The sequence below is a fragment of the Pelophylax lessonae genome (assembly GCF_965119305.1).
Source record: "Pelophylax lessonae genome assembly, chromosome: 1".
Classification (NCBI taxonomy): domain Eukaryota; kingdom Metazoa; phylum Chordata; class Amphibia; order Anura; family Ranidae; genus Pelophylax; species Pelophylax lessonae.
In genome coordinates this window covers 319,395,594-319,409,867 of record NC_138768.1, presented here as the reverse complement: position 1 = coordinate 319,409,867, position 14,274 = coordinate 319,395,594, and the positions used below count along the sequence as shown (strand labels likewise).

General features: G+C 44.2%; 1 protein-coding gene across 1 annotated transcript in view; it reads right to left on the bottom strand.

Moving 5' to 3' along the window:
- Positions 1-12,962, bottom strand: part of LOC309544933 (uncharacterized protein C1orf87) — a 29,379-nt gene extending 16,417 nt beyond the window's left edge. The window contains exons 1-4 of the mRNA XM_082243937.1: positions 12,804-12,962; positions 6,890-7,025; positions 6,520-6,617; positions 4,543-4,610 (exon numbers count right to left, since the gene is read on the bottom strand). Coding sequence (XP_082100063.1) covers positions 4,543-4,610; positions 6,520-6,617; positions 6,890-7,025; positions 12,804-12,910 — 409 coding nt within the window. The 5' untranslated portion in view covers positions 12,911-12,962. The remainder of the gene's footprint in view (positions 1-4,542; positions 4,611-6,519; positions 6,618-6,889; positions 7,026-12,803) is intronic.
- Positions 12,963-14,274: the final 1,312 nt, after the last annotated feature.

Here is a 14,274-nt window from a genome sequence, read left to right as displayed (position 1 = left end):
TGAGATTAGGATCTGACTTGGAGGCAACTTCTGTCTGGTTCACACTGCTGCGACTTGTCATGCGACTTGAGAGTTCAAAGTCGCATTACAAGTTGCTTCCCATTAACCACTTGCCGACCGCACGCTGCAGATGTACAGCAGATGTACGCTGCAGATGTCTGGCACTCCCAGAAAAAGTCCCGTACATGTACAGCGCTCGCCTGGGAGGAACCAGGGTCGATCGCACGCTGCCGGAGGCGCGCTCCCGCCCCAGCTCGTCAGCGGGGAAGCTAGTGCGTGTGGCAGGTGGCTCCGATGGACGCCGGCCAATCGCAATCTCCCACCGCTGACAGAGAAGGACGGACAGCTGATGTAAACACAGCCATCCGTACTTCTCCCTGAAGTGATCACAGATGTCATGTGATCCTGCTATATAGGATCGCATGTCTCTGTGATGACTTCACAAGCCACGCCCCCCCCCACAGTTAGATTCACATTTAACCCTTTGATCACCCATACTGTTAACCCCTTCCCTGCCAGTGTCATTATTACAGTAACAGTGCATATTTTTAGCACTGATTACTGTAGTAATGTCAATGGTACCCCCAAAAGTGTCAAAAATGTCAGTTAGGGGTCCGATCTGTCCGCTGCAATGTCGCAGTCCCGCAAAAATTCGCAGATCGCCGCCATTACTAGTAAAAAAAAAAAACAATAAAAATGACAAATCTTTCCCGTAGTTAGTAAATGCAATAACTTTTGCGCAAACCAATCAAAATACGCTTATTGTGATTTTTTACCAAAGATATGTAGCAGAAAACAAATTGGCCTAAAATGTTAAAAAAGTTTGATTTTTACATTTTTTTTTGAGAATTCCATATAAAAGAATGTGAAAAATATTGTTATTTTTTCGAAATTGTCGCTCTTTTTTTGTTTATAGCCCAAAAAATAAAAATCACACAGGTGATCAAATACCACCAAAAGAAAGCTCTGTTTGTGGGGAAAAAAAGGACATCAATTTTGTTTGGGTACAGCGTCGCACGACCGCGCAATTGTCCGTTAAATTCACACAGTGCCGTATCGCAAAATAGGGCCTGGTCATTGAGCAGTCAAGTCCTCTGGTCTGAAAGTGGTTAACGGCAATGGAACCTCTCTAATCGGTGCAACTCAAGTCGCTCCGACTTAGAAAAAGGTTCCTGCACTGGTTTGGTGCAACTTCAACACGACTTGCATTGACTTCTGTTAAAGAAGTCGCATGCAAGAATTGATGAAGTTGCGCAAGGATGTTGGAGTCAAAGTCGTGCCACTTTGAAGCTGCAGCAATGTGAACAAGGGCTTTGGGCACAAGTCAGATAGAAGTCGACTTGAAGTAGTACAGGAGCTTCAGTCGTACTAATTAGGACAGATCTCATAAGCTACATGTCACACAACTTGGAGTCTCACAAGTCTGATCCCGAGTCGTGGCGGTGTCACCCGAGCCTTAGTTCCACTTTAAGGGCCAGTTCACACCACATGCAGTCCAGTGCGTTTTCTTTCTGCATCAAAAACACGTAGATAGTAGATTATATGGTTTTCAATGGCATAGTTCATACCAGTCCAGTCAGTTCAAGTACGTTCCAGTTCCAGAAAAAAAAGTAGAACATGCTGCATTTTTTCTGCACTGAAATGTACTGGAACACGGTAAAATGCATCAAAAACACACTGGAATGCACCTAACTGCACCAAAAACACACTGGAACACACATGCCCTTATTTAACCACTTCTAGACTGGGTCTTTTTCTGACACTTATTGTGTACAAGTTAAAATTGTTTTCTTTGCTTGAAAATTACTTAGAACCCGCAAACATTATATATATTTTTGTTTACCAGAGACCCTAGAGCAGGGGTGTCAAACTCAATTTCATCACGGGCCACATCAGCATTATGGTTGCCCTCAAAGGGCCGGTTATATCTGTAGGATTTGATGTCCAGAGCACTCCACGCCCCCTTACATCCTTACATGAGGTGTCAAGAGCCCCCCCCACCATCAGAAGTCAAGAGTCAACCCACCCTTCCTTACATCACAATGCACCCCCTTACCTTGTGGTGCTGCCTGAAAGTGCAGGGTCTGGAGGAGAACCAGAGGAAGGCTGGAGTCAGCTTCCAGAGTCTGCTGAATGCTGAGATCAGGGGAGGGAGAGGCAAGGTGGTGTTGCGGCTGCACAGAGAAGTGCAGGATCTGTAGGAGGAGTTCCGCCCTTCTCTCTGCTGCGGACTGCTTAGAAGGGGGGGTGGGCAAAGACGAGCCTTTCTGCAGCTGCACAGAGGACAGCAGGATCTGGCAAAGGAGTTCTGTCCTCTTTGCTGCCGACTACAGAGACAAGGTGGGGGCAGAGACAAGGGGGGATGCCACAGCTGCAGGAGAGGTGCGAGGGCCACATGAAAAGGCCTGGGGGGCCGCATTCGGCCCGCGGGCCTTGTGTTTGACACCTGTGCCCTAGAGAATAAAATGGAGATCCTTGCAATATTTTTTATCACACCGTATTTGCGCAGCAGTCTAACGAATGCAGTTTTTTTTTGGAAAAAAAATCACTTTTTTTAAAATTAAAAAATAAGAAAACAGTAAAGTTAGCCCAAAAATAGAATGTGCTGCATTTTTCTGCACTGAACTGTACTGGACATGGTAAAAGACAACGGATCGCACCTAACTGCACCAAAAACGCACTGGAACGCACATGTCCTTTTTGAAGGTGAAGAAAAAAAAGGGGGGGGGGGGGAATGCATCAAAACTATCCAACATGTCACTATTGAAGGTCTGTGAAGTCTGGAAAACGCAACCTATTTAAGCTGATGGGGGAGTTCCTGAAACGCCCCAAAACCATGTGCAATGTGTGCAATTTATTTGGGCCAAAATGAAGTTAAAACAGGCGATTGGGAAACATCACATCACCTCCTGAGCCTCTGTCAATTGCATCAAAAAAGCAATCTGTTTGCTGATTGCTCTTCAGAGAAGTAGCAGGTTTAGGCACACATCTTCTAAATGCTCAAAGCAGGTGCCCAGAAGGTAAAATCTTGCCCTCTGAAAAACGGTTCACTGCAGATCACATTACTGTGGGCAGTAAAGGCTGCAGCAAATGTAAATAAGGCCCCTTTCACAAATGCGGACCGTTTGTCTGTTTTTCATCCATCTGTTGACGGATGAAAAACAGACATCAATGCATCTCTATACAAAAACAGATGTAAATGGTAGATCATCTAATTATATCAGTTTACATCCGCATCCATTAACATCAATTTTTTGAAACGGATGAAAGCTCTATTTTTCTCCAGTTTTAAAAAACAGATCAGACGAAAAATGGATGTAAACTGACAAACGATCAGTTTTTCATCCGTTTTTGCATTGGTAGTGGATGTAATCAAAAAACTGAGAAGTGGATGAGCGGCTGATGAAAAACTGATGAGCAGCTGATGAAAAACTGATGAGCAACTGATGAATACTTCATCCGTTTTGACGTGACTGAACTGATGAAATGAACGGTCCACATACGTGAAAGGGGCCTAAGCCTTTACAATGCTGATGGAATAAAGTAGAAGTGTGTGCTGTGAAATACACTGATGCATTGTAGGCCCATTCACATCTTGGTGAAGCCTCGCTTCCACCAGTGTGTAGGCAGGTGAAATCTGTTTTCTATACTGCAGGTGGCGCTCAACCACAGTGGCAGTGCAAAGGGAGAGGAAGTCAGGGGTAACATGGTTTCCTGGGTCACTGGGGCAGTGATCCGGTTGGATGCTGACAGTCCATGTAACCCTGGTAGCCATCTTGGGTCAGGCAGAGTCTATTTAAGACCCTGGCTCCTGGGTTTGGCGTGCATTTTAGTGTGTGGGTAGTGTAGGGACAGGTCACTCCTCTGTCAGGGACAATATTAGCAGTATGGAAAGCTTAGGGGTCTGTCACTTTTCTTGGAAACCTTCCCACTTGGGCTTGAACCGACCAGGCTGCATTACGCCCCTCAAGACAAATGCTGTCAGCTTGTCTGAGACCTGCTCTGCTACACACTACTGTCATCCATGAATGTTCCCGGCTGGGCTTCCTTCTGCCGGGCTTATGGTAAACTGTTTTTCCTTTACTTCATTACAAGTTCCATTATTTGCATCTGGACACAGTGTGTATTATTGCTGTGACCCAAAAATACAAAATTTGGGTGCCGCTCAGGTAGAGAGGTAAAGTCAAAATAGATTGCTGTGAGTGCAGACAGGGGCAGGGAACTCTTCCTAACTCCAAGCTGCAGCAATGTTAAAGGAAAAGGTCCATAAGCCGCACATCATGACACAGACCCATTTGCTTGAAGTGAGAGGAATGGCAGCCTCAGCCTGGATTCCAGCCAGGTCACACCCAACGCGTTTCACTCTACCCCCTGAATCATAGGGATCGTGTTGCTTATGGATCGTTTCCTGTGTGTTATTGCTGCTGTATCACACTGCACCCACCCACAAGTGTCCAAATATATATTGGTAAATGAAAAGCAGTGTTTTCAGAGAAGGCAAATCGATAGGAGGCATGAGGCATCGCTGTTTTTTTTTTTTACCTTCATTTTCCTGTGGTAAGGATTGACTGTGTTCTGTGCTGTGTAATAAATCCAAAATCTTCCTCCAGCTGTAAAAAGTCCAAAATAATGACAGTCAGAGCAAACAATTATAACCACCCCGAGCTAGCATTTTTCACAGATAGATAGATAGATAGATAGATAGATAGATAGATAGATAGATAGATAGATAGATAGATAGATAGATAGATAGATAGATAGATAGATAGATAGATAGATAGATAGATAGATAGATAGATAGATAGATAGAGTGCCTTGCGAAAGTATTCGGCCCCCTTGAACTTTGCAAACTTTTGCCACATTTCAGGCTTCAAACATAAAGATATAAAACTAATTTTTTTTGAAGAATCAACAACAAGTGGGACACAATCATGAAGTGGAACGAAATTTCTTGGATAATTCAAACTTTGTTAACAAATGAAAAACTGAAAAATTGGGCGTGCAAAATTATTCAGCCCCTTTACTTTCAGTGCAGCAAACTCTCTCCAGAAGTTCACTGAGGATCTCTGAATGATCCAATGTTGACCTAAATGACTAATGATGATAAATAGAATCCACCTGTGTATAATCAAGTCTCCGTATAAATGCACCTGCACTGTGATAGTCTCAGAAGTCAGTTTAAAGCGCAGAGAGCACCATGAAGAACAAGGATCACACCAGGCGGGTCCGAGATACTGTTGTAGAGAAGTTTAAAGCCGGATTTGGATACAAAAAGATATCCCAAGGAGCACTGTGCAAGGGATAATATTGAAATGGAAGGAGTATCAGACCACTGCAAATCTACGAAGACCTGGCCATCCCTCTAAACTTTCAGCTCATACAAGGAGAAGACTGATCAGAGATGCAGCCAAGAGGCCCATGATCACTCTGGATGAACTGCAGAGATCTACAGCTGAGGTGGGAGACTCTGTCCATAGGACAACAATCAGTCGTATACTGCACAAATCTGGCCTTTATGGAAGAGTGGCAAGAAGAAAGCCATTTCTTAAAGATATCCATAAAAAGTGTTTGTTTAAAGTTTGCCACAAGCCACCTGGGAGACACATCAAACATGTGGAAGAAGGTGCTCTGGTCAGATGAAACCAAAATCGAACTTTTTGGCATCAATGCAAAACGTTATGTTTGGCGTAAAAGCAACACAGCTCATCACCCTGAACACACCATCCCCACTGTCAAACATGGTGGTGGCAGCATCATGGTTTGGCCCTGCTTTTCTTCAGCTGGGACAGGGAAGATGGTTAAAACTGATGGGAAGATGGATGGAGCCAAATACAGGACCATTCTGGAAGAAAATATGATGGAGTCTGCAAAAGACCTGAGACTGGGACGTAGATTTGTCTTCCAACAAGACAATGATCCAAAACATAAAGCAAAATCTACAATGGAATGGTCCACAAATAAACATATCCAGGTGTTCGAATGGCCAAGTCAAAGTCCAGACCTGAATCCAATCGAGAATATGTGGAAAGAACTGAAAACTGCTGTTCACAAACGCTCTCCATCCAACCTCACTGAGCTCGAGCTGTTTTGCAAGGAGGAATGGGCAAAAATTTCAGTCTCTCGATGTGCAAAACTGATAGAGACATACCCCAAGCGACTTACAGCTGTAATTGCAGCAAAAGGTGGTGCTACAAAGTATTAACTTAAGGGGGCTGAATAATTTTGCACGCCCAATTTTTCAGTTTTTTATTTGTTAAAAAAGTTTGAAATATCCAATAAATTTCATTCCACTTCATGATTGTGTCCTACTTGTTGTTGATTCTTAACAAAAAATTACAGTTTTATATCTTTATGTTTGAAGCCTGAAATGTGGCAAAAGGCCGAAAAGTTCAAGGGGGCCGAATACTTTCGCAAGGCACTGTAGATAGATAGATAAAAAAATTGATGTAATGTGCTCATTTCAGGTGAAAATGGTGTTTAGAGGAAACATATTTTGATACATAAACAGTAAGAACTTTCCGAATTTTCCCTTGTTGAGCAAAGACGTCATCTTCCAGGAGAGGGATCAGCGATGATGGAGGGATAGACACTCCATGAGACTCACACACACTGAGAAACTATAGAAACACAGAGAAGGAAATTGCCGTTAAAGGAATTTCATTTCCCAAATCGATAGATAGATAGATAGATAGATAGATAGATAGATAGATAGATAGATAGATAGATAGATAGATAGATAGATAGATAGATAGATAGATAGATAGATAGATAGATAGATAGATAGATAGATAGATAGATAGATAGATAGATAGATAGATAGATAGATAGATAGATAGATAGATAGATAGATAGATAGATAGATAGAGCCTATCCTGACATTGACCATTACCTCGGAAACTGATAACAGATCACACAATGTTCGGTCTCTTCTCAGCAGACTTCCTCGGAAGGAATTTATATTGGGAATTCTGCCCATCATCTCTATCAGATGTAAAATAATTTTTTCTTGACCCACAACAGGGCAGCTGCAGTAATACAAATACACACAAAGTGATCAGCATGAAAAAGATTGTCAATCAGCAAAGCTGGCTGTACACTGGTAGAATTTCTTGAGAAAATATTCATTTTATTGACTTTGGTGTGCACTTAATCAACTGTGTAGCAGCGAAAAAGGTATTCCCCTTTATGGAGGGCAGAAAGTTGGACCATTTTGTCCTGGAAATATATCAACACAGCAAATGTGTCCTTGTACATTATACTTCTGACCCCTTCTCTGTATTGTCTATGTAGCACCCTCCTAGGTATATTGTATGTGAACTGGTAATTAGGAACCACTTCAGAACTGCTGACACGGGGAGTGCCAAGAGTACCGCTGGGGCCGGGACCAGTGATGCAAACCTGCACAACCATCTGCCAAACCAGGGAGACTCACATTTCAGATGTGCAATGCACACAAGTTGTCAGAGCTGAGCGGCAGTCACAAGGTGCATTGGTAGAAGTTACAGCAGCAAGCAGTACAGCTCTTAAAGAGGCAGAGGGGAGTCAGTGGACCCAGAGATGAAGGTCCTCCAGGTTTGTCCAGTGAAGGGGAGGTAAGGGCCATTGATGTGGGGTTCTGTGAGGCCTATGCCACTAGGGTCCCAGATCTATCCCCCCCTCGCACCTATGCCCGGGCTCGGGCACAGAATGACACCTGCTCCAATCTGATCCAGAAAGTGTAGACCATTTACACCCCAACCTTGAAGAGAAGACAGGCAAAAACTCCCCAGGTTGTCATGTTTTTAACGCCTTGTCCAGAGGAAGGTGGCCATGGTGTATGGATACGATTATCCATAGGCTCACTGAGAGATAATGGAGGAGACTGAGTGCAAGAGAGAGGCCTGGTGTGAAGAAGCCGTTTGTGACTTCATGTATGTCCCCAAGCCACATAGGAACCAGTCCAAGCCTCAATTATGTGACACTTTCCTACCAATCAAGGCCAATTGGAATCTGGGACGGTCCATCTACATTGACCAAATGGAGGTCCACCGTCCAGATGGAAAAGGTCAAGCCTGGCCCATTAGTATCCGAAATCCTGAAGGCAAGATCCTCCGCATAGCTCATCTTGATCATTTCTACTGAGGTGTGCCAAGCTCTTGTTTCAGCTGGAAGGGGCTAGCAAGCCTGAAGAATTTGTTGTATTTGTTGGAAAGAGTTGCAAAGGGGCTAGTGTGCCTGAAGAGTCTGTTTGATACTAAAGTTGTTTAAGGGCTAGGAGCCCTGTTCCCAAATCCCCCTTCCCTTCTATTCTTACAAAAAAAGATGGGATCAGTGAAACTTCTACAGTTTCTTTACCTGGGAGAAAGAACTTTTGCCACAAAGAACTTCTCCTGTTAAAACCAAGGGCTGCTACCTGGAGGGGGTAAACTTTTTTTCACAGAGACATTCTACTAAAGGACACTTTGTGAAGATCTTTTGCCCTTGGCCACTACTGTTGCTAGTGAGGAGTACTGAGAAAGGACTCTTTGCAAAGATACTTTGTTTAAAGAACACTTTGTAAAGATCCTTTTGGCCAGAGGGCCAGGATAATCAAGTGCAGAAAAAAAAAAACTTTGCGAAGATACTTTGTTTAACCACCTCCCACCCGGGCCATTGTAGATATACGGCCGGGCGGGAGTCTCGTCCTTCTGAATGGACGTTCCGGAACGTCCTTCAGAAGGAGAGAGATCGCGCCGCCGCGGGCACGCGCAGCGGCGCGATCTCGATGTGCCCCTCGGACACAGAGCAACATCATTCGGCAGGAGGGCCCTGTGATTGGCCCTCCTGATCACATGACGGCTGTGTCCAATCACAGCCGTCATGTAATGTAAATAGAGCCGTTGTAACGGCTTCGATCTCTTCTCCTCCTGACAGATCCTGTCAGTGAGGAGAAGAGGGATGATCGGTGCTGCTGCGGGGGTGATCAGTGAGTATTTCTAATTACTCACTGATCACAGGGGGGGGGGTCTGTGCTGGTAATCAGAACATTGATTACCAGTGCAGCCCTGGGGGGGGGGGGTGCCACTAAGCCACCAGGGATGCCCACCCATGACCACCAGGGATGCCCACTATGGCCACCAGGGATGGCAAGCAGGGCTCAGAGAGCCCCCCAGTGCCCTCCCTATCAGTGTTGCCCAACAATGCCATCTATCAGTGCTGCCCACCAGTGCCGTTATTGCCATCTATCAGTGCCGCCCACCAGTGCCCATTATTGCCCACCAGTGCTGCCTATCAGTGCCCATCAGTGCCCCCCATCAGTGCCGATCAGTGCCACCCATCAGTGCCGATCAGTGCCGATCATTGCCGCCCAACAGTGCCACCTATCAGTGCCCATCAGTGCCGCCAATCAGTGCCCATCAGTGCTGCCTATCAGTGCCCATCAGCGCTGCCTATCAGTGCCCACCAATGCTGCATATCAGTGCTATCTATCAGTGCCACATATCAGTGCCCATCAGTGCTGCATATCAGTGCTACCTATCAGTGCCCATCAGTGCTGCATATCAGTGCCACCCCATCAGTGCCACCCCATCAGTGTCTCCTCATCAGTGCCTGTCAGTGCGGCATCATCAGTGCTCATCAGTGCAGGAAAAAACATATCTATTTACAAAATTTTATAACCTAAACAAAAAAACTTTTTTTTTTTTCAAACTTTTCTGTCTTTTTTTATTTGTGCACCAAAAAAGAAAAAACCTGACGGTGATCAAATACCACCAAAAGAAAGCTGTATTTGTGGGGAAAAAATGACAAAAATTTGGTTTAGGTACAGCGTTGCATGACCGCGCAATTGTCATTCAAATTGCAACAGCGCTAAAAGCTGAAAATTGGTCTGGGAAGGAAGGGGGTTTAAGTGCCCAGTATTGAGGTGGTTAAAGGAAACTTTGCGAAGATCCATTGGGCCAGTCGGCCAGAGTGTTGTTGAAGGAAACTTTGTGATAGTTGCTACCTTGTGAGAGAAGGGTAGCGGCTCATTGCCTCTTCAGAGAGAGGGATGCCAAAGTGAAGGATCCCTTAAAGATTTCTTACAGACACCCAAAAGTAAGGCAAGCTTTGCTCAGGAGAAGCTGTGTTGCCTCATTGTTACAGTGAGAAGGACACTGTGAACAGCAGTCGGGTGGACTCCGCATTTCTTCATCCTAACTTACATAGATACATAGTTACATAGTTAGTGAGGTTGTAAAAAGACATCAGTCCATCCAGTTCAACCTATGATGTGTGTGTGTGTGTTTGATGTTAACCGTACATTGTATACCCCTGTATGTTATGGTCTTTAAGGTGCCCGTCTAATAGTTTTTTGAAACTATCGATGCTGCCCGCTGATACCACTACTTGTGGAAGAGAATTCCACATCCCCACTGCTCTAACAGTAAAGAACACCCTACATACTTGTAGGTCTGACTAGGATAGGAAAGAGTCATTGCCCTGGTAACTGAGAGAGACTGTGCCTATTGCTAGTCAATTGGTTCCTGGATGGAACCAGTGCAAATGTGTTAGTCAGTTAGATTGGCAGTAGTTATTTTGTTTTTGTCTATTACAGGTGTACAACAGAACGACAAATCAAGCACGCCCTTAGGGGGCCGGATGCATTTGAAATCTCTACAGGAGTGTTAGAGTTAGAGATTCTGCAGGTGAGAAGGTTGCCTCTATGGAAAGGCCAGTCTCACTGTAAGTATGTAGGATGCATGAGTTGCTACGTGCTTACCCTTTTCTTTGCAGGCTTGCAGAAGATCTTCGGGCCTTGAAAAGGCCATCCACTGTCCATTTTGTATATATGTACAGATGTTACTTGTAGCCTAGTTAGTTAGGATGTCTAAACTTCACATGTCAGACACATTTCGTGTGGCTGGAGGTGCATTGGTCTAAATGCCCCTGGTAAATTCCCATGTGTAACTATTGTACAGCAGAGATAAATATTTTTTCACTTAATTTATTGTATTCACTGACCACATATGGGGTATGCCCCATGGCCCTGTACATATGTTATCTCCCTTTTGCCCCTTTCCAAGTTTGTGGGATACTCCATGTACATTTTTGTATAGATATTTTTGTAAGGATGGATGCCCAGAGCCAGTGAGGACAAGGCTCATTTTGGAAGGGGTAGGATGTAGCACCCTCCTAGGTAGGTGCTAGAGAGAGAGAGAGAGTATAGTTTTGGATCCTTTCTGTTTACCAGAAGGATTGCCAGGTAAATCTGGGTTGTTCTCTGCCTACCTGAGAGCAGGATCTGCTAGTGAGGTCTGCTCAATATGCTCAGGTACAACTCAGTTTGTCTGCAGTGTTTTACAATGGTCCAATAGGGAGGCATGTTGGACAGTGGGAGGAAACCTGACAAATGAGTGCACAGGCATTTAGTACAGCCCTGGTGATTGACAGAGGAAAGTGCCTTGGTGCATCCTGGGATACTGAATAAATGCCAGGAGCACATGTGTTTGGGGTATTTGAGCTGGAGAGCGGAGTCCTGGAGGGAGGGGGCGGGAGCCTCCTACACTCTGTAGAAGTTGCCATGCGGCCTCAGGTGGTTGATCTGAAGGCCTAAAGAGCTAGAGAGGAACTGAACCTGGAGGTCCTGTAAAGCTGACTGGAAGGGAGACACTGGAAGGATCTGATTCTGCATACAGTGAGTACAGATCTGTGTCTAGGGGTCTGTCCTGAGGGGGGCCATCCCTGCAGCTGGAAGAGTCAGTGGACGAGTGTCAGTAAAGGGGATGCTAAAGAGTATCCTGAACATAATGTAGTTCACCAAGTCTATTGCTAGAGAAAGAGCAAGGAGACTTAACCCTTTCCATACACGTGGCAGTATGGTCAAGCAGTGTGACTGCTTTTACAAGCCACCTGGTAAGGCCAAGTGAGAGTTGTCCTTATCAACTGTATATAGTTCCAGTTGGAGTATCCTACTATTCCCTTCTCCCATCCAAGTTCCACAATAAATATTAAAAAACAACACCCCTGGACTGAGCCATTGGGAGTAAGGATGAATATGTGAACTGTACCCTAAGTGACTGTCTGCTGGTAATCAGAGAAGGCCCAACAAGTCATTATACAGCAAGCCCTACAGGGACAGTGCTACATCCATGTTGTACAATATACTTCTGACCCCTTCCCTGTAAAGTCTATGTTGTAAAATATACCTCTGACCATTCTCTGTATAGTCTATGTTGTAAATTAAACTGCTGACCCCTTCTCTGTATACTATATGTTGTACATTATACTCCTCAACCCTTGTCTATATAGTCTATGTTGTACAATAAACTCCTGACCCTTTCTCTGCATAGTCCTGTTGTACAATATACTCCTGACCCCTAGTCTATGTTATACAAAAAACTTCTGACCTCTTCTCGGTATAGTCTATGTTGTACATTGTACACCCACCCCTGCACTGTATACATTATGTTGTACATATTATTAAGCTTGGTGATGAAGTACAAATTTTTTTTGTTAAGTGTGGGATTGGCTAGAATCTCCACCAGTTTTATGTTACTGCCTGTGTACCTATTGCAGATTTCTACTCACTTGCTGTCCTAATAGTAACTTTATCAATGGGATAGGTTGGGGGATAAATATTTTTGCTTAATATTTTTATTATGTATTTCAACAAAAAGACAACAAATACCTCAAAGGGGAAAGAAAAATCTAAAACATCAAGATAGATGGCAACAGAGACAGGAATTATGGATAGGAGATCTTGTCTTTGGGATACAGAAGAGGTAAAAAAAAACCTGTTGGGTGCCACAACCCAACCCCCAACCCACCAAATGGACTGGCCCTTTAAATAACAGGATAACACTTACCATTTAGACTTATCCACACGATATCGAACATATTTACTTCCAACGATCTTTACAATCATTTCAGGCATTTTTTCACTGACCCCAGAAGGGTTTTTAAGGCGAGACATGACACATCCATGAATTTTCAATAACCCCCACTAATATAGACAGTTCTCACTATATCTGGACACCAGTCACATCTTCTCCATCAGTTGCCTAGAATGTCAAAATAAGTCACAATGCTCAGAGAAATCATCATTGCTTGTTTCTCATATCACCAAAATTAATGGATTTTTAGGCTGGGTTCACACTTAAATCGGATGCAGCTTACAGCAGGGGTCTGGTGTGTCCCTGTTCTCCATTTCAGGGACGAATTAGGCACGCATTTTTGCCTGAATTCAGACCTGAAACTGAGCTAAAGACGCGCAGGATCCCTGAGCAATCCGCTCCGCAGCCGCAAAGGAGGTGTGTGAACTGGCTCCATTGAGATACGGACATACTCTCATGTCATGCAAATTGGATGCGGGGAAACCTGCATCCAATTCGCACTAGTGTGAACCCTGCCCTAATTTGTCCATCCACAAATATCCATCAGAATCAAAATTCAGATTGTGAGCTCTTCTTAGCAGGTGAGAATGTAATAATGTTAAGGGCCATGTTCACGGCAGTTGGTTACACATAGGACTTTATTTATCTAACACAGGCATGTCCAACCTGCGGCCCAGAACCGCAGGCAATGCGGCCCACTGCCCCCTGACAATTTTTTATTTTTTTTGCTGGGGAGGAAGGAAGTCGGGTCGGGGGCAAGGCCACAGCAGCTTCCAACTGTAGGCAGAGGCTGCCTCGGAGGGGAGGGGGGGGGGGGGGTTTGAGCATGTGCAGTATTTCTGACTCCTACCACCATGACCACTTCAAATCGCTGAAGAGGTCATGGTGGTTAGAGTGTTCCTTTATTATCTCTGAGAAGAAGTAAACCTCTGTGTACTGATTCCATTTCATTTGATCATCCTCTAGTTGTGTTAAATTAGTGCGGGGGGCACGGCGGTGCAGGAAGGGCGCGGCGGCATTTTATTACTTATATACCTTAACTATAGTATATATTTTATATGCGGCCCGAGAAAATTTCTCTACACTCATTGTGGCCCAGAGAAGCCAAAAGGTTGGACACCCATGATCTAACACATGGACTTTTTTCATTTATGTAAAGTGCTGCACCAAATTTGTTTATCATATGCTTCTCTCCTGTCCTTAAGCACTTAAGCCCCAGCCCTATTTCGGACACTTTTTGTTCACAAGTTAAAACCAGTATTTTTTCCTAGAAAACTACTTAGAACCCCCAAACATTATATATATTTTTTTTAGCAAAGACTCTGAAGAATAAAATGTCGGTCATTGCAATATTTTTTGTCACGCGGTATTTGCGCAGCGGTCTTTAAAACGCCATTTTTTTGGAAAAATTTTGAAAAATCACATTTCACTGCATTTAAAAAAT